The 25,541-nt window shown below is 43.9% G+C and overlaps 1 protein-coding gene across 5 annotated transcripts; it reads right to left on the bottom strand.

Moving 5' to 3' along the window:
• Nucleotides 1–1,195: 1,195 nt before the first annotated feature.
• NAA80 (N-alpha-acetyltransferase 80, NatH catalytic subunit) lies at nt 1,196–25,401 on the bottom strand. 5 transcript variants are annotated; one of them, XM_056525188.1, is made up of 4 exons: nt 25,132–25,394; nt 16,178–16,733; nt 14,986–15,723; nt 1,196–1,886 (listed from the first exon to the last, which is right to left on the bottom strand). In XM_056525188.1, exons 1-3 carry the CDS (start codon nt 25,152–25,154, stop codon nt 15,649–15,651), a joined length of 654 nt encoding a protein of 217 aa, XP_056381163.1. In that variant the 5' UTR covers nt 25,155–25,394; the 3' UTR covers nt 1,196–1,886; nt 14,986–15,648. The 5 variants fall into 5 exon arrangements, with proteins under 5 accessions (XP_056381163.1, XP_056381160.1, XP_056381159.1 ...); XM_056525185.1 differs by having other exon boundaries at nt 14,979–16,733; nt 25,132–25,401; XM_056525184.1 differs by having other exon boundaries at nt 14,986–16,733; nt 25,132–25,401.
• Between the last annotated feature and the right edge of the window lie 140 nt (nt 25,402–25,541).

The following is a 25,541-nucleotide window of genomic DNA, read 5'->3' as shown; positions in this document are numbered from 1 at the left end:
CATTCGTCGATCGGACACCGAGGAGGCAGGTAAGGGCCCTCCCGGTGTCCTGTAAGCTGTTTGGGACGCCACAATTTCACCGCATTTCACAATTTCCTGAATAGCCTGACTGACTTGCTGGGATAGTTTCACTTTCACTTTAGAAGCGGCGGTCAGCTTTGACCGCCGCTTCTAAAGGGTTAATACCGCACATTGCCGTGATCGGCGATGTGTGGTATTAGCCGCGGGTCCCTGCCATTGATGAGCGCCGGGACCGACGCGATGTGATGCTTCATATTGCGGGAGCCGGCGCAGGACGTAAATATACGTCCTGTGTCGTTAAGGGGTTAAAGGGGTACTCCCGTGGAAAACTTTTTTTTTTTAATCAACTGGTGCCAGAAAGTTAAACAGATTTGCAAATCACTTCTATAAAAAAATAACTTAATCCTTCCAGTACTTTTTAGGGGCTGCATACTAAAGAGAAATCCAAAAAAGAAATGCATTTTCTGTAATGTCATGACCACAGTGCTCTCTGCTGACCCCATAGCAAACATATGCTGCTCTGGACAAATCTTTTTAACTTTCTGGCACCAGTTGATTTAAAAAAAAAAAGTTTTCCACGGGAGTACCCCTTTAAGGTGAAAATGGTCTTGGTCCTTAAGGGGTTAATAACTTTTTTTTTTTTTTTTTGCAATGCTATAGCCCCCATAGGGGACTATAACATGCATTACACTGATTGCCAGCACTGATCAATGCTATTCCATAGCATTGCTCTGATCAGTGTTATCGGCGGTCCATTGCTCAAGCCTGGATCTCAAGCTTGGAGCAATCAATCACCGATCGAACATCGAGGAGGAAGGTAGGGACCCTCCTCGTGTGTCCTTAGGCACTGTATATTGCTGATAGAAAGAACTGACAGAACTTTCAATGTATTGTATTTAAGGCTTATGCAAATACATCCTGAAGAAGTTGCAAAATGTCAGGAACCAATGGAAAGGTAATGGCTCTCAAAAAGCACAGTTTAAGAACCATGGGGGACATTTATCAAAACTTGTGCAATGGAAAAGTTGCCCAGTTGCCCATAGCAACCAATCAGCTCGCTTCTTTCATTTTTAACAAGGCCTCTGCAAAATGAAAGAAGCATTCTGATTTTTAATTTACACAGGTTTGATAAATCTCCCCCCATATGTTTTAATTGTAGTGGATTCCCCTGGAAGCAATGGTATTAAAAGACCTGAAAATTCTAGGGATCTCAATTCATCAGCTACACCATCAGAGAGTCTGCTCAGATCTGGATGCTAGATCCCCTCTTCACTTATAAGGTCTGGCCTGAGAGGTAGGCTGAGATTTTTTAACCTGAAGAGTTTTAACAATTGAGGAAGCCATGCCTTCAGGATTTCAGAAGCTTTTTCTTGCTTGTTTTTCTGGAGAACTCTGGGCAGAAGAGTAACTGAAAGAAAGCGATACCAAAAGAACACCTACCATGGGATATACAGGCCATCTAGGAGTTGCGGTTGGTCTGCCCTGTTAAGAGAGTTGAAGGTGTCAAGACAAGCATTGTTCTTTGTGGCGAACACATTTATCCAAGGTTTCCCCCCTGCTGACAATCCACTCCGCTTCTCTGCTGAGGGACCATTTACAGCTTTTTGGATGAGATCCGTCGTTGTCTTGGAGATCCCCAGTATATATACTGCCAACATATCCAACTTATGATTTGTAAGCATTCCTTCGCTAACAGGTTGTGCTGTGTTCCTCCTTCATTTGCTTGTTGACACAGTATGCTGCCACCATGTTGTCTGTTTACATTTTCTGCCACTATGTTTTCATGATCTGGAGCATTCTAATTTTCTCTTGACTAATGTGGGAACCCCAGCCAGGACAATCTAGAAGGAGATCTTTCAAAGGATCTGTGAATAAAGGAGTTTTCTCATCTCTATAATCAGTTTTTAATTTGTAGGGCATGTTACGTTATACACTTTTGTAAATATATATACATTTCAAACTTATCCTTTTTTATGTTACAGCTGCTTTTCTCTGTCTCTTGTTTACGGTTTTTGCCTAACTACAGACCACTTTCCCTTGCTCTGAAGCAGTGGACCACTGCTCCTAGTCACACAATCTCAGTGCACAGAGCGGTTATCTGCCAGGAAATCCTCCCCAACGTCCCACTGCAGTGAGCAAACCTATGATGCATCACCATCTCGCCAATTGCGGATTAAGTGAGTGTAGAAACAGGGCAACAAGATATTGCGCTGCACAGGATTTTGCGCCTAGCATTGAAGAGCAAGCCACAGTCTCACAAGATCTAACATCAGAAGAAATGGCGGTAACTCAAGAACATGGGGTACAGAAAAGCCTGTGCAGACATATCAGAAGGTACATACACATACCTACAAAGCTTATGGACACAGCCATTACAGATGCATGTGGGGGAACAGCGATAAGTTAGCCACATGCATTTGAGCATGCAGAATAACATAGTCAAGTAAAGTATTGCACGTCCAATAGAAATAAAATAAAAAAACATAGTGATGCAGATTTATCAATTTGCTTGAAACCAAAATTGGCTGGTTTTGCCAACAACAACCAATCACAGCAGTTTTGCTGTCAAGCTGATTGGTAAATTTGGGCCAGTGTCTTAATGTTCTTGGTAGATTTTATAGTTGCAGGATAGGCTGGTTAATACATTATTGCTACTGATTCTGCTCTGTACAATAAGGCCGGAGTATAAACTTAACCCCCATGTGTGCTGCTTGAGGATGTGCAGAAAACATGTTTTATTGATTAAACCATTCCCCCAACCCATGACATGTACTTCAAGATGGCACAGGAGCTGAACCTACTGCATACATGCCAAATACAATAATGGGATGCTGATTGGTTGTCAGGACAGATCAAGGCCACTTCCATGGCTGCCATGTCAGATCTACTGTTACAGGCTGTACTTGTAGATTGCCACATATCTTTGCTGTACATTTAGGTTTAGATTTATCAAGCTGTCTTATATGTACTAAGTGCAGAATAATAGAGGAAAACCTGCATTTTTAACATAATACAATGTAATAAAATGTGAAAAAAAAGTGAAGGTGTCTGAAAATTTTCCAAACCAAAACATAGAATGTGTCGGCAGATACGAACCATTTGGCCCATCTAGTCTGCTCAATAATCTGAAGTCTGCCCAATACATTGTATGTGGGGACTTCAAGAATCAATTACTAGTTTCCCATAGAGTTTTGGTCTCAAGATACAATACTTATAACAATTATCTTGGAAACAGTTAGAGTTAGAGTACCTTTCATCAAAAAAAACAAAAAACTTTTTATATATTATAGAAAAATACATAATGAATAACTTTCCAATACATAATGAATAAATTTCCAAATATTTTTCTTTCTATTTATTTTTACCATTTGAAAAAGTGACCACTAGGGGTCCCCCTACCAGTCCCGGCCGCAAGCCTTTGTATAGATTTCGGACTCATGCCGGCCTGGCATGAGTACGAAATCCCAGACTGCAGCCGGGACACAGACGAGCTGCGCGCAGTTCCCTGCCTGTCAATCAGACAGGCAGGAGCGAGCACTGTGCTCGGAGCAAAGCAGGGTGCGCTCCTGACTGGGTGCGATCCTGTATTTCAGCAGCGGCACGGCAGCTCTGAGCTCCAATCTTCCTCCTCTGTGCACATGCAGTAGTAAACAGAGGAGGAGACTCAGGGCTGCCTGCCGGCCGTGCTGTGTTCGCATCATAAAGAAAGTGCAGAAGTAAGCCCAGGCAGGCTTCACATGATGTCGCGCCTGCTGGGCCACACCCCCTTTCTCCCTCACAGAAAGACAGCTAAATGAGCAGGAAAGAAAAGCAGAAATAAGGTAGAAAGGGTTTTTCAGTGAAAATGAACACAGGGCTAGTGTCAGTGAGAGTCAGGGACAGATGGGGAGGGGGATTAGGGACAGTTTAGATGATGATAGGTACTCTAAGTATCGGGCGGACAAAGGACATCAGTTGCGAGTACTGAAGAAAGTGTGATGGACCTAACCAATATTGTGCGGTCAATTCAGGTAGAGTGAAATAGCGAGGTTCAGTCGGGTGGAAGAGATGGTGAACCATGAACCCCCCTGCCTCCCCCCAACCCTGGTACAGAGGATTTTGTTGCCCCAAAGGGAATTTCGGGTGGGACCATAACGGCATATCCTTGCTGACAAGAAACGGCAGACACATAGCCTCCCTACAAGCCTTCCATGAAGCAATGTGTCTTCAAAAGTAAACTACCCTTAATCTGTCTCGGTAGAGCTGAGAATCTATTGTGAAGTAAGGCCTGCAGAGAAACAGTTTAACTTTAAGTAGCACTGTACATCATTACATTGATGTTAGTTGCAACAAATATAAGGTTCAAACTTCTCAATAAAAGTTTTGCATATGTGACTTTTTGGAGTAAATTTCTGGAGTAAATTACAGTAAATCCAGCGAGCCACATAGACCATGTCCCTCCTACTAGGCCCTGGCCACTTTGTGTGGTACAAAAGTAAAAAAAAGTCACAAATGTCTTTGTGCATACTGGTGCAACTTCTTTTAGGCAAGAAAGTTGCATACATAATTTGGTAAATCCCCCTATGAGGTAATTTTTTGCTTATGTACAAAGTTTAGTATAAATTCCATTGGTCATTCTCTGCCCATGTGTTTTATTATGTGTACACTGTTTCTGCTGATACCCAGCTTTACCAGGTTTCTGCATTGCACATCTGCCTAGCCATGTAGTGATACATTAATGGCTTTGGTTCGTATGTATAACTAAGATTGTCCATTTATAAATTTAAAAAAGGTGGTGGGAAGCTGTAATTGATGTTGTTAAGGTTGTCACCCAACATTCACAGAAGCAGAATATTTTAACCACTAGTGAGATGAATCGTGCATGGTGTCCACAGCTTCTATGTGAATCTAATGGTGTTTATTCCAGGAGGGGGGTAAGGGACGTTCCACCTAAGCTATTTATATCCTCCCAAACATTCCACTTATCCCTATAATAGGCAGGGCTCCCAGGCCTGCCTGGCATCGCACTCTATCTGCACTCCCCTCCAGCTGCATCCCTGGACCCTCATTGTGATACGACACCTACCCACCGATTCCTTATTCAGACTCCATCTTTCCAAAGTTAGTCACCAACCTAATGGCTAATATTTCGGTCTGTGCCCCTGCACCCTCCTTCACTCCTGGGGATGCTCAGGGTAATGTGTGCCTGCTGCCGGTGGACTCCATCAGTGACCTGCACAGCATACCCCTGGACACAGAGATCCCAGAAGAGGAGAAAGGTAAGTGACCCACAAACAACTGGCTTTGTACAATAGAATTCTATAATATATCTGTACATATCCAGCAGTTGCAGAACTACAATTCCCAGAAGACCAACACCAAACAGCCACATGCAGAGGAGTAGCCTCCCCACAGAGTTTACACAGGACATTATTTAAAATAGAATCCCAGACGCAGTGGGATGTTACTTTAGAGATAACACAGAATTATAAATTCCACTTAGGGTGCGTTCACACCACGTTTTTGCAATACAGTTCTGTATACATTTTCAATGTGAAAACCCTATGCATTGTCTCTCTTGTACAGTTTTGTCAGTTTTTCAGACCGTATAAGGTTTTTAACCATATACGGGTTAAAATTTGTACACACATTTTGATACAGTTTAGTCCGGTTTTTAGGAATCCGTTTTTCATCAAAAACCTTATACAGGAATTGTATTGCAGAAACGTGGTGTGAATGCCCCCTTAGCCCTGACCTAACTGGTTTCACAGCAGAAGGTTTGTTACTATTGTATCCAGTGTAGACAATCCTCTGTTAGCTAAATGGCTCAGATTTCAGGCACATTGTCAAAAAGACAAAAGAGATATTTGTGCTGCTGCTGTGTTTATTTCAGAGAAATGGCTGCAATGTTATACTGTAACAAATCCTCAGTTGGGATCTTTTTAGATTTTTTAAGCCACACTGTAATATAGAGGCAAATGGAGTTCATACAGATCAATACTAGCTCTGGCATTATGTATAATGCAGCTAATTGATACAGTCATGGCCAGAAATGTTGGCACCCCTGAAATTTTTCAAGAAAATGAAGTATTTCTCACAGAAAAAGATTGCAGTAACACATGTTTTGCTATATACATGTTTATTCCCTTTGTGTGTATTGGAACTAAACCAAAGGGAGAGAAAACAGCAAATTGGACGTAATGTCACACCAAACTCCAAAAATGGGCTGGACAAAATTATTGGCATCCTTAACTGTTGCACACCCTTTGGAAAAAACAACTCAAATCGGTGGCTTCCTATAACCATCAATAAGCTTCTTACACCTCTCAGCCAGAATGTTGGACCACTCTTCCTTTTCAAACTGCTCCAGGTCTCTCTCATTGGAAGGGTGCCTTTTCCCAACAGCAATTTTAAGATCTCTACACAGGTGTTCAATGGGATTTAGATCTGGACTCATTGCTGGCCACTTCAGAACTCTCCAGCACTTTGTTGCCATCCATTTCTGCTGGAAGACCCAAGATCTCGGACGCAAATCTAGCTTTCTAACACTGGGCTGTACAGTGCGACCCAAAATCCGTTGGTAATCCTCAGATTTCATGATGCCTTGCACACATTTAAGGCACCCAGTGCCAGAGGCAGCAAAACAACCCCACAACATCATTGAACCTCCCCCATATTTCACTGTAGGTACTGTGTTCTTTTCTTTGTAGGCCTCATTCCGTTTTCGGTAAACAGTAGAATAATGTGCTTTACCAAAAAGCTCTATCTTGGTCTCACCTGTCCACAAGACATTTTCCCAGAAGGATTTTGGTTACTCAAGTTCATTTTGGCAAAATGTAGTCTTGCTTTTTTAGGTCTCTGTGTCAGCAGTGGGGTCCTCCTGGGTCTCCTGCCATAGCGTTTAATTTCATTTAAATGTCAATGGATAGTTTGCGCTGACACTGATGCTCCCTGAGCCTGCAGGACAGCTTGAATATCTTTGGAACTTGTTTGGGGCTGCTTATCCACCATCCGCACTATCCTGTGTTGACACCTTTCATCAGTTTTTCCTCTTCCGTCCACGCACAGGGAGATTAGCTACAGGGCCATGGGTTGCAAACTTCTTGATAATGTTGCGCACTCTGGACAAAGGCAAATCTAGATCTCTGGACTTGTAACCTTGAGATTGTTTATATTTTTCCACAATTTTTGTTCTCAAGTGATTTTTATATTGCCCACACCTGTTACTTGCCCCAGTGAGTTAAAAGGAGCATCTCATACCCCCCAACTTTGCAAGAATGGCTAGCAAAGGTAGCCAGTATTTGTAGATTAGAAGATCTAGCTGGAGTATCCGCTCATACGACAAATACTTCAAAACGTGGTACCCTTGGATTCACTTCAAGGAGACAATACAGGCAAATATTGACACAGCAGGAGCTGGTAACACCTCAGTATCCCAGTGCAATCAGTAGACCCATGACATAGTCCATTGACCTACCCTTCACCCCCCCCCCCCTTTCCCTCCCCCCCTTTTCTCTCATCTCCTACTCGTTCTCCTATACCTTTCACTTTACCTCTCTTCTTTTTCTTTCCTACTCGCTAATTGTTTACCTTAGCAATTTAGATACAAATGACTTTCAATAGTTTGTTGATTTAATTCGATAAGTGAAAGATACACAGAACGTCTTTTTATTGCTGCCCTTTGACGCAGTCTGAGGTAACGCTAGACAGATTACTTCTAATTCATATTAAGAAATGTATACCTATATGACAGCACCTTTAGTTGCCTTAGATTGTGAACAGGAGCACATTGTATCTTCGAAGGTATTGACTTTTTCAATTCATGCTCAAGCAATGTTGATTTGCAGCTTTGTCAATTTATGCTTCACAACTTTGTCTTATATTGGTTGAAAAAACTAAATAAAGATTTGAAGAAAAAAAAAGAAAAAAGGAGCATCTCATGCTTGAAACAATCTTATTTTTCCACAATTTTGGAAGGGTGCCAATAATTTTGTCCAGACCATTTTTGGAGTTTGGTGTGATATTATGTCCAATTTGCTTTTTTTCTCCCTTTTTTGGTTTAGTTCCAATATACACAAAGGGAATAAATATGTATATAGCAAAACGTGTTAATACAATAATTTTCTGTGAGAAATACTTCATTTTCTTGAAAAATTTCAGGGGTGCCAACATTTACGGCAATGACTGTATCAATTAAACACTGCACCACTTTTATCTAAACTATCCAACTGAAATTTGGTTGCACATTGCACAGAATTAATGATTTGCTATCCTGTGATTGTTTTTCATGGGTAACAAGGCTGGTTTTAATATATGGAAGAAAAGGTTGTAGCAGGAGTCTGTAAAACTAAGGCTGTAGATATGGAATATTCTGGATTACCTTTTTGCTATATTTAAGGGGTACTCTTGTGGAAAAAACATTTTTTTTTTTTTTTAAATCAACTGCTGCCAGAAAGTTAAACCAATTTGTAAATTACTTCTATTTAAATATCTTAATCCTTCCAGTACTTCTCAGCTGCTGAATGCTCCAGAGGAAGTTCTTTTCTTTTTTAATGTATTTTCTGTCAAACCACAGGAACTGTCCATGACATGGACAGAGGTGTCAGCAGAGAGCACTGTGGTCAGACAGAAAAGAAATAAAAAAAAGAAAAGAATTTCCTGTGGAGCATACAGCAGCTGATAAATACTGGAAGGATTTTTAAATAGAAGTAATTTACAAATCTTGTATGAATACAAGGGATGTCAGCTCACCCGATCCGATAAAACTTCGACATGGACGTCTCAAATCACAAACGATAAAACCTCCTGGATAAGCAACATGACGCATTTCAGGTCATGTGACCCTTCATCTGACGCATCTGATGCAGGGCCACATGACCTGAAACGCGTCATGTTGCTTACCCAGGTTTTATCGTTTGTGATTTGAGACGTCCATGTCGAAGTTTTATCTTGGAATACACTAAAAGGTGAAGTTTGTCATACCGCTGGCTTCTGCACTTTTCTTCTTTATTTACAAATCTGTTTAACTTTTTGGCACCAGTTGATAAAAAAAAAATATATATATAAAATGGTTTCTACCGGAGTACCCCTTTAAGCCCACGAGTCAATTGAATTTTGGGGTCTTATCTGAAATGAGGCCAGGTCCAAATGGTGGATGGGGGACACGTTTTAATGAAAAAGTGCGCTAAGAGCTTTACATATCCATTTATAGCTAATATAGCAGTAGTGCGCGTTGGAATGTATTAATCAAGGTGCGGACTACCTTTCCTTTTTTTGCATGATTTTAACATGTAGGGCCCAGTGTATAACATTGCAGGACAAATAGGTACTTGTAGGTTGTTCCCCTAACAATGTTCACTAAGGGGTGCCAGCAACTGGAGTTGATTCCATTGTAGTTTTGTCACAAAAATACATAAATATGGAGAAATCCAAATTTGGTCTGTCTCTCTACCTCTAGCCTTAAGAGATACACTCTGTGAGAAGTCAATGTCCGCTCTTCCTGATAAACCAGAGGCATTGAGCGCTGCCCATCCTGTCGGCCGCAACAGATGTGGATCGCCCTGTACAAACGTTATCCTCGCCTTCCTCATTGTCATCTCCCTTGTCAACATAAGCCTCTTGCTCTATATTCTGCATCTGTACAGTAAGTAGTATGGACAGTTTGATTATATCTCACTTACAGCCACAGTGGTAATGCTGGTTTTCAGCTGCAGGACCTCACATCTACTGCTGGTTTTGTGCCTGTATAGTGCATACCATGGAGTGTGAGAGACGACGTGTTCACCACTGTGTAGTCATCTGATGCAAACAAAATAAGTGTAAGGCAGCAGATCTGCATGATCGGATGTTAGATAAGCCTGGGGATGTGTGTCTTTCAACACAGGAATGAGGAATTTAAAATGGCATCCATAAGAAATATGATGGCAGCTCTGGATGTGACTGGAGACATGTCGGCCCAAAATGATCAATCTGAGATAAAAATGTGTCTGCCTTTTATCTGACAGATAGCAACCAATCACAGCTCCGCTTTCATTTCTCAAATTGTTTTGATAAAATCAAAGCAGATTGGTTGCTATTAGAGATGAGTGAACTTACAGTAAATTTGATTCGTCACGAACTTCTCAGCTCGGCAGTTGCTGCTTTTCCTGCATAAATTAGTTCAGCCTTCAGGTGCTCACGTGGGCTGGAAAAGGTGGATACGGTCCTAGGAGACTCTTTCCTAGGACTGTATCCACCTTTTCCAGCCCACCGGAGCACCGGAAAGCTGAACTAATTTATGCAGGAAAAGTCAGCAACCGCCAAGCTGAGAAGTTCGTTACAAATAGAATTTACTGTAAGTTCGCTCATCTCTAGTTGCTATCTGTCTGAAACAAAATTAGACACATTTTTGTCTTATATAGATAACCAAAGTGCACGTACGTGCACTCACCGCTGGGCAGAGACGGTCGGGTCTAGAAGTCCGGTGCGGGGTCACGGCATAGGCGCTGGTGTGTGGCGCTCGGAGGCTACGCCGGCAGTTTCGCACGTAAGTGCGTGCTTCTTCCGGCCTCTAGAGGCCGGAAGAAGCACGCACTTACGTGCGAAACTGCCGACGTAGCCTCCGAGCACCACACACCAGCGCCTATGCCGTGACCCCGCACCGGACTTCTAGACCCGACCGTCTCTGCCCAGCGGTGAGTGCACGTACTTGCTCTTTGTTTTTCTATATTGGATGCTTTATACTTGTGTATGTGCACCCCGCAGGAGACACTGTTACAGGTCGCCGAGGATCGCTTCATTGTTTGTAGAAGGCGATATTGCTCCCTGAGTGCTCTCCCTGATTCCTTGCTTCATTTTGACATTTTTGTCTTAGTTTGATAAATCTCGGCCAATAGGGGAGATTCATCAAAACTTGTGCAGAGGAAAATCGACCAGTTACCCATAGCAACCAATCAGATGGCTTCTTCCATTTTTGAAACGGCTTCTGAAAAATAAAAGAAGCAATCTGATTGGTTGCTATGGGCAATTGGTCAGCTTTTCCTCAGCACTGATCTTGATCATTCTCCCCCATTGCCACTAAACAATAAATATATATGTAAATATTTGAAGAAATCTTCTCTATCTTCTTTGTTGTCTGCAGGAAATCAGGACACTTTGCTGCGCACATTCACAGAAAAGCTTTACGCACAGATGGATACTCTGCAGCAACCCTCCATGAATCATGAAATCCAGGGGCATGAGAAAAAGTGAATCGTCAGCTCCTCCCCATAGATCAGTGTGTCCCAACCAGCATGTCTTCAGCCTTTGACTGTTTGGGCATGCTGGGTGTTGTAGTTTTGCAACAACTGGAGGCACGCTGGTTGGGAAACACGGCCATAGAAGGACACAGCAAAGCTATGGACATAGAACCCGAAGGGGTCTGCCGAGTGACTACCCTTACTCACTGGACATTAGGACCTGCAATTGAAAAAAGCAAAATCCACATTTAGGGTAGGGTCACACATTGTGTATACACAGTGTATATGCGGGAAATATGCAACATATTTTTCTATGAGCAGACACACAGGGCTTTGCCGCAGCAGCCTGTGAGGTTTGGAGGCAGGATCAGCACGTGACGTGACTGACGTGTTCACATGGGCTGATTTGTTAGCAAACTTCCAGCGTGTTTCCCGTTGCGAATTGGAATGGGGCCAGGCCCTCTGCAGCAGAATTTTGGCAGTGGAGTTTCTATTTTTGAAAATGCACCGCGCATACCCTATTAATTTCAATGGGGGCTGCCACAAATTTTCCACAATGGAGGTTCCGAAGCAGAAAATTTGCCATGGACAGCCTGCTTCATTCAAACTTATTCCCACTGCGAACATATCCCTAATGTGAACACACCCATAGGCAGATTTTACACGCAGATTTTAAATGCATTATGGCTGCAAGCTCTGACCTGACCGTGGGGCTGGTGACCAGAACTGACAGCTGTCAGTTTGGGTCATCAGACCTGTGGTCAGACTATGGTCAGCCTTAGTAAAATCCGGAATGAAAGATGCTATGAGATCTCTGCTGGACCCTCTTCTGGCTACTGGGCGATTGTTCTCTTTTCCCCAGGTTCTATTCACAGTGCGTTCATATTAACCCTCCTCCAGTACAGTAAGGGACAGGAGTCTCCTAGTGGCAACAGATAAGCACAACTTTAAGGGCCCATTCATACTACGGATTTCCCGAGCAGAATTCCACTTGAAAAATACAGTGCAGCAGCCTCCTATTGTTCTCTATGGAGTTCTGCTAATATCACTACCCAAGGGCAGTGAGGGGCCCACTAATACTACTAACCAAACCCCAGGGCCGTAGCCAGGAGTGAAAAAAAAAAAAAACGTCTATACGCTACCCCTAAAACGTAACTTTTAATGTGTTACTCATAAAATGTGTAATTCCCAACAAAAATGTGTAAAAACTGATACCAGAATGGATCAAGATGTCTGAATTAAACTTATTGGGAGTTATCACTCCCTTGACAGAAATGCACAGCCCTGCAGTTGCCGCAATAATGCTTAATCACTCCAGTTATCATTTAAAATGTCGCTCTATTGCCAGTCTCTACATGTTTCGCCGTTACAACAGCGTTCTCAAGAGGCAATAGTGGCAATGGAGTTCTGCTGCACCATTTACACTACAGAATTCTAGACCCCAGACTCTTCCACAAGGATGAACATGTTTAGTCTTTTGTCGGAATCCGTTCTGAAATGCATTGCCGTCTATTGACGGTTATCTACCTGGAATATCTCTGAGCGTAAATAGGCATGCACATATACACGCGAACAGACCACTGAGGCACAAAAGAAGCTCTTTGTGTAATTATCAGGGGAGACAGTCATACTGTTGTTGTTTTTTTTTTTAAATAACTTTAATATTTCATTGATGTGAAAATTGTTTTATAATTAAAAATAAATAATATAGTCAGATTATAAGTGCCAGTCTTCATGTCACTTTGGCTGGGGGTGTCAGGGATATGTCTGACTGCCAGTTGTAAATACAACATCTACTACAACACCAAGCAGGCCCTGTGCTCACAATGAACCAGTAAGGAGCAGCAGGCCAATGTCGTCAATCGTGCAGTACAGTCCCAAATTTTTGTAGAGGGGAAGAGATTAACAAAAGTGTGGGTTTTCATTCTCATTTCAATAGTAATAAAAATTCTAATTACTCCCTTTTCCCATTTGTCCAAAAAAAATTTTTTTTTTATTTAAACCACATGGTTAACGGCGCAGACCAGAGGCCATCACACGTTGAAGGCAGCATCAACATACGATGCTTTTGTATGTCGGGGCCATCGCATAAACTGCTTCAGCTGCCACCGGATAGCCGTTTATGGTGCTCCGTGTGGTCCGCTGACGATCACTTACCTGTCCTCGGGGCTCCGGCGCGTCCTCTTTGGGATCCCCTGCATCGTCGGCGCTCTCCATCGTCGTCATCACGTCGCTGCGCACGCCGTCCCGTCATCCAATAGGAGCAACGTGATGGCGGCGACGGAGAGCGAGGATGCCGGGGAAGCCGAGGCCTTGCCGGAACGTCGGGGACACCCCGGGGACGCGGCGACAGCGATGGAAGGAGACATCCAGGGCAGCGGTGACGGTCCGGAGCGGCGGGGACACGTGAGTATAGCCTCCAATACCAGTGGTCTTCAACCTGCGGACCTCCAGATGTTGCCAAACTACAACTCCCAGCATGCCCAGACAGCCGTTGGCTGTCTGGGCATGCTGGGTGTTTTAGTTTTGCAATATCTGGAGGTCCGCAGGTTGTAGACCACTGTCCTATACTTTACATTGCACGGATCCCTCAACATACGATGGTCCATTTGGAACGGATTACCATCGTATGTTCAGGGACCACTGTATATTACTTATCCATTAGTTATAACTGATCCCGAGTGAGGGTGCATGCACGCCACCATTTGTAAGTCTGGCAGCCAGATCCAGTGAGAGACTTTCAAAACCTTGGTGGATCTGTGCCATACTTCATTCATTTCAATAGACTGAAAACCAAAGCAGACCACAATTTTCAGTCTGGGTCAAAATCTGGATATGGTTGGAAAATAAACTGACTTACTTGACTATGTTTGGCTGATTGAAATGAATCGGCTACAGGTTTTGAAATTAATTGTCCCTGGATCCACTGCACAAATCAGGGTGTGCATGCACCTTTACATCCGGCATAATACTCAAAAGCTGCACTCACTATACTGCTGGTGTAGGAACAGCGTGAACATAGGGGGCCAGAGGAGAAGGGGGCCTAGAGAGATAAGGAGAGGACCAGAGGGCTAGGGAGAGGATATGGAGTAAAGAAAAGCATATACAGTAACCCCCCGACATGCGATGGCCCGAAATATGATAAAATCGACATACAATGGCCTCTCAGAGATGTCAGTATCGACATACGATGCTTTTATATGTCGGGGCCATCGCATTAACTGCTATCCGACAGCGCAAAATGCTTAAGCTGCTGTCGGATAGCAGTTTAAGCATCCCGGACAGGTTCACTTACCCATCCCCGCTGCTCCGGGTCCACTTCGCGATCCTCCGGCGTCTTCTGTATCTTCTCCAGGGTCCGGGCCTCGCTTTCTGGCGTCATAATTACGTAACTACGCACGCCGCGCCGGCGCAGCAGCGTAATAACGTCACCAGAAAGCGAGACCCGGACCCTGCAGAAGATGCGGAAGAAGCCGGAGGATCGCGAAGAAGACACCAGGATAGCAGCGGGACAGCATCGGGAGACCCTGGGACAGCATCGGGAGCGGTGAGGACGCGGTCAGGAGCGGTGAGGACAGGTGAGTATAACATCCTATAATTTAAATTGCACGAATCCCTCAACATACGATGGATTCGACAAACGATGGGTCGTTTGCAACGAATTACCATCGTATGTTGAGGGACCACTGTACATTTGAAATAACAGCAACTATATTAAAGGGATTATCCAGCACGTTATGAAAAATAAAAATAAACTTTTACCATTTACCTCCAGCGTTTCTGCAGTGCCTCCGGTGTCCTGCTCCGGTCTCAGCTGTGACATTGTGATGTGACGCTTGGACTGGAGTGATGTCGGGACCTAGAGTCTCATACTTCCCCCTCTGTGGATGGTAAGGAAGATTTTACCATATATATTGCGTTGCCACACATTATATATGGTAAAATTTGATGACAAATAAACAGTGTCGGTAAAGGTTATATGTTAGACAGTGACCTAGTGGCACCAAGTATAGGGTAATATTTCTTGCATTACAAAATTTCAGAGCCTTTCATGCCCTGTCACGTAAGTAAAAATGGTCCTGCAAAAAACTGTAGATGGAAAAAAAAAAAATGATGTCTGTTAGAAGGCGAGGAGTTACAAACAAGCCAGAAACTGCTGTAGGAGAAAGGGGTTCAAAAAAATCTATGTATTTAAAAATCCACAGTTCCAAATTTGGCTACAGATCTACAGCGTATCTGCAGTAAAATCCACAGTGGACTTGTCACGTGTAAAAGCATCCTTGGTACAGTAAAACCTCCCCTTTAGAAAATCACCCACTTATCCGGACCAAATTTCCTGCTACCGATTTTTGGTTACATCATATATTATTGACTGTCAATAAATATCCAGTGCAAGATCTTTCTTTTATGTTAAACCATCAGATACATTTTTTCATCCAAAATATGGGGTCCCCACGAAAGTCTCGGTAAGGAGTCTGCAAGGAAAATTCAGGTATTCTCTGATGTACTGGTGAAAGAGATGGAGGCAATATTGGTGATGGTAGTGGAGGAGGTGGTGGTGGTGAAGACCAATTTCCATGAGGAGGAGTAGGTGGCAGAGGCACTGTGCAGAGGAAAGGAGGAGGAGGTACTGTGCTGAGGACAGGGGGAGGAGGAGGTGGGGGAGGCACTGTGCAGAGGACAGGAGGAGGAGGTGGGGGAGGCACTGTGCAGAGGACAGGAGGAGGAGGAGGTAGTGTGCAGAGGACAGGAGGAGAAGGTGGTGGGGGAGGCACTGAGCAGAGGACAGGAGGAGGAGGTGGGGGAGGCACTGAGCAGAGGACAGGAGGAGGAGGTGGTGGGGGAGGCACTGAGCAGAGGACAGGAGGAGGAGGTGGTGGGGGAGGCACTGAGCAGAGGACAGGAGGAGGAGGTAGTGTGCAGAGAACAGAAGGAGGAGGTTGCGGTGGTGCTGGACATACAGTTGCAGATGATGTTGAGGTAGATGTTTGAGGACATAGAGATGTGGGTGATGACACAGGATGGTTCAAGGTAGGGTTCGTCTTGGAGACCACCATCTTCTGAATCATGTCTGCAGGAAGGAGACTATTCAGACTCCCCATATTCTGGACAGGCTCTGACAAACAATATCCGAGGTGGTAGTAGAAGTCCTGCTTGTCGTGGGTAGTTAGGTACAGGTTTTGGAAGCCTTTACCTCTTGCGTACTTCTCAGTGGCCTCCATTAGCTTCCGACCGTAGCCTTTACCACGTAACTCAGTACTGACCACCACCGACTCCACAAAAAGGCTGTCCTGCAGACCAACCACCCTGCAAAGTCTGGCATGACCCAGGGCTGGGCCCTCAGGGGCCCCAATAAGCACTAGAGAAACAGGAAATTCATCTGAGGACCGTTCTAATGAGTGCATACGAGCCCCCAGACTGCGCTTCCATGTTTGGTTCAGGAGATCAGCGCAAGATGCAATGAGGTCCGGACGATGGTGAAGTGGCACAAGCACAATGCTGCATGGAGAAGGCGTCCTGTCAGTAAATAGAAAGTGGTGTGAGATCATGGATGGATGCCACATCCTTACAGCTTTTACTGTAGATAATAGGGCTATTGTATCGTGTGCGTGAGGGGGGGGGGGGGGGGGGAGTTGGGTGTTATAGCTAGAGTCACTCTCTGTGGGGGGGGGGGGGGTTACATGTATGAAGGAGATCGCTGTCTGCACATATTACGGGGGTGTCAACATATAAAGTAAAGTGCACACATTACTTGTATGAGGGGACGGGGGGTCAATTTAAGAAGGAGGTTGACCTTTACACGTTTGGGAGGGGTTGATGTATAGAAGAGGTTGATCACTGAACGTTACACATATGGGGGGGGGAGTCAATGTATGGCGGAGGTTGCTCTGTGCATGTATGAGTTGGTGGATGGGCAGAGAGCAATGTCCTCAATGCGTTATATGTATGAGGGAATCGATGTACGAAGAAGATTCCAATCTGTGCATTACACCTTTGGGTGCATTCGACGTAAGGAAGAAGGTTGCTCTCTACACCTTACACGTATGGGAAGCAATGTATGGAGGAGGTTCCTCTCTGCTCATACCGGTATGGGGGATAGATAATTGTATGCCCAAGGTTGTTATCTGCACGTTAAATGCATGCGGGGTCGATGTGCAAAGGACATCACTCTATGAAAGTTACATGTATGGGGGGGGTGATGAATACAGGAAGTCAGTTTCTGCGTGTTACATGTAAGCGCGTGGTCAACATGGAAATGGGCATTCTCTGTGCATGTTACATGTATGGTGTGTGAATGTATGTAGGAGGTTGATCTCTGCACATCTTTAGAAGGTTATGCAAGAAGGAGGTCTCACTTTGCATGTTACATGTATGGAGGAGGTCGCTTTATGCACTAGTTATATGTATGCAGGGATGTGGAATTCCTATCGCCCAACGCCCGGGACATGCAGTTTCGGGCGCCGGGCTGGTGAATTTTTCCGGCCCTTAGCTCTGCAGTCTGTATGGAGCGGGCTCTGGACTCGTGCCCGCTCCATATTCTGCAGCCCCCAGCTGTGGAAACTCGCGTCCTCCAAATGCAGAGCAGGTGGAGGGGAGATAGGACGTACACAGCTTCTATCTCCCCTGCTCTGCTTGCTTTCTTTCTCCCCGTGCAGACCTGCGTCCTCTGCCTTCGCTCCCCCCAGCTCTAGCTTCGGAGAGCTGAGGGGAGGAGCGGTCGCACGTCTGCACGGGGCGCAAGTTTCACACCTCCACTAATTGCCCGGCATGTGGCGCTTTGCAGTATGTATGCAGCGGGCTCCGGACTGCTGTCCGCTCCATACTCTGCAGCCCCCGGCTGTTATCAATAGCCGGGGGCCGTCGCTAATAAGCCAGCATGCGGCGATCGCGGCGGCTGGCTGTTAACCCTTTAGATCGCTGCTGTCAAAGCTGACAGCGGTGTCTAAAAGGGACATGTGTATGCTCCCTGGTGGGCTAGTGGGGTGGATAGCCCCCCCCCCCCCCCCGCAGCGTGATCGCGGGGGGAGATCCACTATAGAGGTAGCCGGAGGGCTTACCTCTGCTTCCTCCTGTCCCGTGGCTCTGTCATTGATAGATCCTGGCTGGACCAGGCTCTGTCAATGGATCACAGAGCACACAGATCAACGAGTTCAATAGATCTCTATTCATCTGTATGAGGAATCTAATGATTCCCCCTAAAAGTCTAATAAAGTGTATAAAAAAAAAAAAAAAATGTTTTAATACAAGTTTAACCCCTTAACGACCAAGGACGTCCTTGGTCGGCTCCCGTGATATAACGCAGGGTCACGCGGTCATATCGGGTCGGTCCCGGGGCTAATAGCTGCCGTGCGCTATTAACCCTTTAGACGCGGCATTCAAAGTTGAACGCCGCATCTAAACCGAAAGTGAAAGTTGCCCGGCTGCTCAGCGGGGCTGATCGGGACTACCACAGTGAAAATGCGGTGTCCCGATCAGCTGGGACACGAGCGGAGATCCTCTTACCTGCCTCCGGCGTGTCCCCACGGCGATTGATTGCTCCAAGCCTGAGATTCAGGCTTGAGCAATCGACCGCCGATAACCCTGATCATTGCAAAGCTATGGCTTTGCAGTGAACAGGATATAACATCAGTGTGTGCAGTGTTATAGGTCCCTATGGGATCTATAACACTGCAAAAAAAAAGTGTAAAAAGAAAGTCAATAAATGTGATTTAACCCTTTCCTTAATAAAAGTTAAAATCACCCCCCTTTTCCCATAAAAAAACCAAAAAAACACCATGTAAATAAAAATAAATAAACATATGTGGTATCGCCGTGTGCGTAAATGTCCGAACTATAAAAATATATCATTAATTAAACCACACGGTCAATGGCGTATGCGCAAAAAAATTCCAAAGTCCAAAATAACATTTTTGGTCGCTTTTTATATCATGAAAAAATGAATAAAAAGCGATCAAAAAGTCAGATCAATACAAAAATGGTACCGCTAAAAAGTTCAGATCACGGCGCAAAAAATGAGCCCTCATACCGCCCCGTATGTGGAAAAAAAAAAAAAAGTTATAGGGGTCAGAAGATGACCATTTTAAACGTATACATTTTTCTGCATGTAGTTATGATTTTTTACAGAAGTATGACAAAATCAAACCTATATAAGTAGGGTATCATTTTAACCGTATGGACCTACAGAATAAAGATCAGGTGTCATTTTTACCGAAAAATGTACTACGTAGAAACGGAAGCCCCCAAAAGATACAAAATGGCGTTTTTTCTTCAATTTCGTCGCACAATGATTTTTTTTTCCGTTTTGCCGTAGATTTTGGGGTAAAATGACTGATGTCACTGCAAAGTAGAATTGGTGGCGCAAAAAATAAGCCATCATATGGATTTTTAGGTGCAAAATTGAAAGGGTTATGATTTTTAAAAGGTGAGGAGGAAAAATCGAAAGTGAAAAACCCGTGGTCCTTAAGGGGTGAAAACACACATTAACCCCTTTCATGTTAAAAGTTCAAATCACCCTCTTTTCCTATATAAAAACATGCAAACATAATAAAAATAAACATATTTGGTATTGCTTCGTGCGTAATTGTAGGACCTATTAAAATATAATATTATGTATCCCGTACAGTAAATGATGAAAATGTAACAAAAAATACCAAACCCCAGAATTGCAATTTTTATAATATCCCAGAATTTTTTTTTAAGTGATTAAAAAGTCAGATCAATACCAAAATGGTACCAATACAAAAAACTGATTATGGCGCAAAAAATGAGCCCTCATACAGCCTGGTATGCAGAAAAAAAGCTACAGGGGTCAAAAAATGGCAATTAAAAAAATTCGAAAAAGTAAAATTTTTTTTTTTCATTAGTATTGTTTTAATCAGGTATTTACTGTAATTTACTGGTATTGTTGTAATCAGGCGCCTAAAGTATCAAAACAACATGTTATCTCAACCACAAGGTAAATGGTGCAGAAAAGAAAACCACCAAATCTGCTAAATTATCTTTTACTATTTCAATATTTCAATGTCACTTCATCTAAATTATATATATATATATATATATATATATATATATATATATATATATATATTTTTTTTTTTTGGTTCAGAGAATGTTATTGAAAAATTATAAGGTATCATTATAGTAGGTAGTTATGGCTATTATAGGGCGAGGAGGAAAAAACAAGAGCGTAATAGCGAAAATTGGCCGGGACAAGTGGATCGTCATGGGGGACAAGTAGATTTTGCTCTGTTTTAGACCCGTGGACAAGTCGTTTTTTTAATAAAATTTCCACACCCCTGTATATGGGAGGAGATGTATGAAGGACATAACTCTTTAAAAATGTTACGTATGGTTAAGGTTGTTTTCTGCATGTTACATGTATGGAGCAAATTGCTCTCTGCACATGTTACATGTATGGGAGAATGTATGGAGGAGATCGCTATCTAAACATGTTACATGTATGGAGATCTCTCTGCACATGTTACATGTATGGAAGGGGATCTATGAAGGAGATTGCTCTCTGCACAAGTTACATGTATGGGAGTGTGTATGGAGGAGATCGCTCTCTGCACATGTTACATGTATGATAGGAGATCGCTCTCTGCACATGTTACATGTATGGAAGGGGATCTATGAAGGTGATTGCTCTCTGCACAAGTTACATGTATGGGAGTGTGTATGGAGGAGATCGCTCTCTGCACATGTTACATGTATGATAGGAGATTGCTCTCTGCACATGTTACATTTATGGGAGGATCTATGGGGGAGATCGCTCTCTGCACATGTTATATGTATGGGAGGATCTATAGAGGAGATCGCTCTCTGCACATGTTACATGTATGGGAGGATCTATGAAGGAGATCGCTCTCTGCACAAGTTACATGTATGGGAGGATCTATGGAGGAGATCGCTCTCTGCACATGTTACATGTATGGGAGGATCTATGGAGGAGATCGCTCTCTGCACATGTTACATGTATGGGAGGATCTATGGGGGAGATCGCTCTCTGCACATGTTACATGTATGGGAGGATCTATGGGGGAGATCGCTCTCTGCACATGTTACATGTATGGGAGGATCTATAGAGGAGATCGCTCTCTGCACATGTTACATGTATGGGAGGATCTATGGTGGAGATTGCTCTCTGCACATGTTACATGTATGGAAGGATCTATGGGGGAGATCGCTCTCTGCACATGTTACATGTATGGAAGGGAATCTATGGGGGAGATCGCTCTCTGCACATGTTACATGTATGGGAGGATCTATGGGGGAGATCGCTCTCTGCACATGTTACATGTATGGAAGGGAATCTATGGGGGAGATCGCTCTCTGCACATGTTACATGTATGGGAGGATCTATGGGGGAGATCGCTCTCTGCACATGTTACATGTATGGGAGGATCTATGGGGGAGATCGCTCTCTGCACATGTTATATGTATGGGAGGATCTATGGAGGAGATCGCTCTCTGCACATGTTACATGTATGGGAGGATCTATGGGGGAGATCGCTCTCTGCACATGTTATATGTATGGGAGGATCTATGGAGGAGATCGCTCTCTGCACATGTTACATGTATGGGAGGATCTATGGAGGAGATCGCTCTTCTCGCTGAATACGTTAAATGTATGGAAGGAGATCCCTCTCTCTGAACACGTTACATGTATGGAAGGAGATAAAGTCGTTCTCTGCACATGTTACATGTATGGAAGGGAATCTATGGGGGAGATCGCTCTCTGCACATGTTACATGTATGGAAGGGAATCTATGGGGGATATCGCTCTCTGCACAAGTTACATGTATGATAGGGGATCACTCTCTGCACATGTTACATGTATGATAGGGGATCTATGGAGGAGATCGCTCTCTGCACATGTTACATGTATGGGAGGATCTATGGAGGAGATCGCTCTTCTCGCTGAATACGTTAAATGTATGGAAGGAGATCCCTCTCTCTGAACACGTTACATGTATGGAAGGAGATAAAGTCGTTCTCTGCACATGTTACATGTATGGAAGGGAATCTATGGGGGAGATCGCTCTCTGCACATGTTACATGTATGGAAGGGAATCTATGGGGGATATCGCTCTCTGCACAAGTTACATGTATGATAGGGGATCACTCTCTGCACATGTTACATGTATGATAGGGGATCTATGGAGGAGATCGCTCTCTGCACATGTTACATGTATGGGAGGATCTATGGAGGAGATCGCTCTCTGCACGTTACATGTATGGAGGATATATGAAGGAGATCGTTCTCTGCACATGTTACATGTATGGGAGGATCTATGGGGGAGATCGCTCTCTGCACGTTATATGTATGGGAGGATCTATAGGGGAAATCGCTCTCTGCACGTTATATGTATGGGAGGATCTATGGAGGAGATCGCTCTCTGCACATGTTACATGTATGATAGGGGATCCATGGAGGAGATCGCTCTCTGCACAAGTTACATGTATGGGGAAATGTATTATGGAGATCCTTCTCTCTGAACACGTTACATGTATGGAAGGAGATAAAGTCGTTCTCTGCACGTTACATGTATGATAGGAGATCGCTCTCTGCACATGTTACATGTATGGAAGGGAATCTATAGGAGATATCGCTCTCTGCACAAGTTACATGTATGATAGGGGATCACTCTCTGCACATGTTACATGTATGATAGGGGATCTATGGAGATCGCTCTCTGCACATGTTACATGTATGATAGGGGATCTATGGAGGAGATCGCTCTCTGCACATGTTACATGTATGGAGGATATATGAAGGAGATCGTTCTCTGCACATGTTACATGTATGATAGGAGATCGCTCTCTGCACGTTACATGTATGATAGGGGATCCATGGAGGAGATCGCTCTCTGCACAAGTTACATGTATGGGGAAATGTATTATGGAGATCCTTCTCTCTGAACACGTTACATGTATGGAAGGAGATAAAGTCGTTCTCTGCACATGTTACATGTATGATAGGAGATCGCTCTCTGCACATGTTACATGTATGGAAGGGAATCTATAGGAGATATCGCTCTCTGCACAAGTTACATGTATGATAGGGGATCACTCTCTGCACATGTTACATGTATGATAGGGGATCTATGGAGATCGCTCTCTGCACATGTTACATGTATGATAGGGGATCTATGGAGGAGATCGCTCTCTGCACATGTTACATGTATGGAGGATATATGAAGGAGATCGTTCTCTGCACATGTTACATGTATGATAGGAGATCGCTCTCTGCATATGTTACATGTATGGAGGATATATGAAGGAGATCGTTCTCTGCACATGTTACATGTATGATAGGGGATCACTCTCTGCACATGTTACATGTATGATAGGGGATCTATGGAGGAGATCGCTCTCTGCACATGTTATATGTATGGAGGATATATGAAGGAGATCGCTCTCTGCACATGTTACATGTATGATAGGAGATCGCTCTCTGCACGTTACATGTATGATAGGGGATCCATGGAGGAGATCGCTCTCTGCACAAGTTACATGTATGGGGAAATGTATTATGGAGATCCTTCTCTCTGAACACGTTACATGTATGGAAGGAGATAAAGTCGTTCTCTGCACATGTTACATGTATGATAGGAGATCGCTCTCTGCACATGTTACATGTATGGAAGGGAATCTATAGGAGATATCGCTCTCTGCACAAGTTACATGTATGATAGGGGATCACTCTCTGCACATGTTACATGTATGATAGGGGATCTATGGAGATCGCTCTCTGCACATGTTACATGTATGATAGGGGATCTATGGAGGAGATCGCTCTCTGCACATGTTACATGTATGGAGGATATATGAAGGAGATCGTTCTCTGCACATGTTACATGTATGATAGGAGATCGCTCTCTGCATATGTTACATGTATGGAGGATATATGAAGGAGATCGTTCTCTGCACATGTTACATGTATGATAGGGGATCACTCTCTGCACATGTTACATGTATGATAGGGGATCTATGGAGGAGATCGCTCTCTGCACATGTTATATGTATGGAGGATATATGAAGGAGATCGCTCTCTGCACATGTTACATGTATGATAGGAGATCGTTCTCTGCACATGTTACATGTATGATAGGGGATCTATGGAGGAGATCGCTCTCTGCATGTTACATGTATGATAGGGGATCTATGGAGGAGATCGCTCTCTGCACATGTTATATGTATGGAGGATATATGAAGGAGATCGCTCTCTGCACATGTTACATGTATGATAGGGGATCTATGGAGGAGATCGCTCTCTGCACATGTTATATGTATGGAGGATATATAAAGGAGATCGCTCTCTGCACATGTTACATGTATGATAGGGGATCTATGGAGGAGATCGCTCTCTGCACATGTTATATGTATGGAGGATATATGAAGGAGATCGCTCTCTGCACATGTTACATGTATGATAGGAGATCGTTCTCTGCACATGTTACATGTATGATAGGGGATCTATGGAGGAGATCGCTCTCTGCATGTTACATGTATGATAGGGGATCTATGGAGGAGATCGCTCTCTGCATGTTACATGTATGATAGGGGATCTATGGAGGAGATCGCTCTCTGCATGTTACATGTATGATAGGGGATCTATGAAGGAGATCGCTCTCTGCATGTTACATGTATGATAGGGGATCTATGGAGGAGATCGCTCTCTGCATGTTACATGTATGATAGGGGATCTATGAAGGAGATCGCTCTCTGCATGTTACATGTATGATAGGGGATCTATGGAGGAGATCGCTCTCTGCATGTTACATGTATGATAGGGGATCTATGAAGGAGATCGCTCTCTGCATGTTGCATGTATGATAGGGGATCTATGGAGGAGATCGCTCTCTCTGCACATGTTGAATATTTTACCCTATTTGGAGGACTGTACACTCACCCGATTACTCCACGCTCCCCCATGCGATTCTAAATTCTCTGACCAATTACGCGTAGCGACGTCACAGGATCAGCTGGGTGCAGCGCGGTGAATGCCGGGAGTTGTGGTTTCCGTCGTGATCATTCAAAACCTTTGTTGCCGCGAGAGGGCGCCAGAGCAACACATGAGTCAGTTATACTGTATTTTTAGAGGGGGATGAAGCAGCGTTGGAACATTCGGAGTATTTTATTAGAAAAAAGGAGTAGTGCCAAATCTAGTTTATGTGCAGGGCTTCCGGTGTCGCTGGGATCAGCCCCAGATCTTCCCCACACAACAGGTAGACAGTCTTCAGTAGTGTAGGCGCAGTTCACAGTTCATTTATTCCTTATAAAACTGAATAACTTTATAGACACAAACAATTGTTATGAATC

This window comes from Hyla sarda, chromosome 6 (assembly GCF_029499605.1).
Source record: "Hyla sarda isolate aHylSar1 chromosome 6, aHylSar1.hap1, whole genome shotgun sequence".
Classification (NCBI taxonomy): Eukaryota; Metazoa; Chordata; class Amphibia; order Anura; family Hylidae; genus Hyla; species Hyla sarda.
This window is presented reverse-complemented; position numbering and strand designations above follow the sequence as displayed.

What these genes read in the sequence shown, in the direction of transcription:
- NAA80 (XM_056525185.1), bottom strand. Translation starts at nt 25,154, where the DNA reads ATGGGGGAGCGTGGAGTAATCGG. An exon ending in GGGGAGCGTGGAGTAATCGG is followed by an intron (nt 16,734 to 25,131) that starts GTGAGTGTACAG and finishes ATTTACTGACAG; the next exon opens with GACGCCTTCTCCATGCAGCA.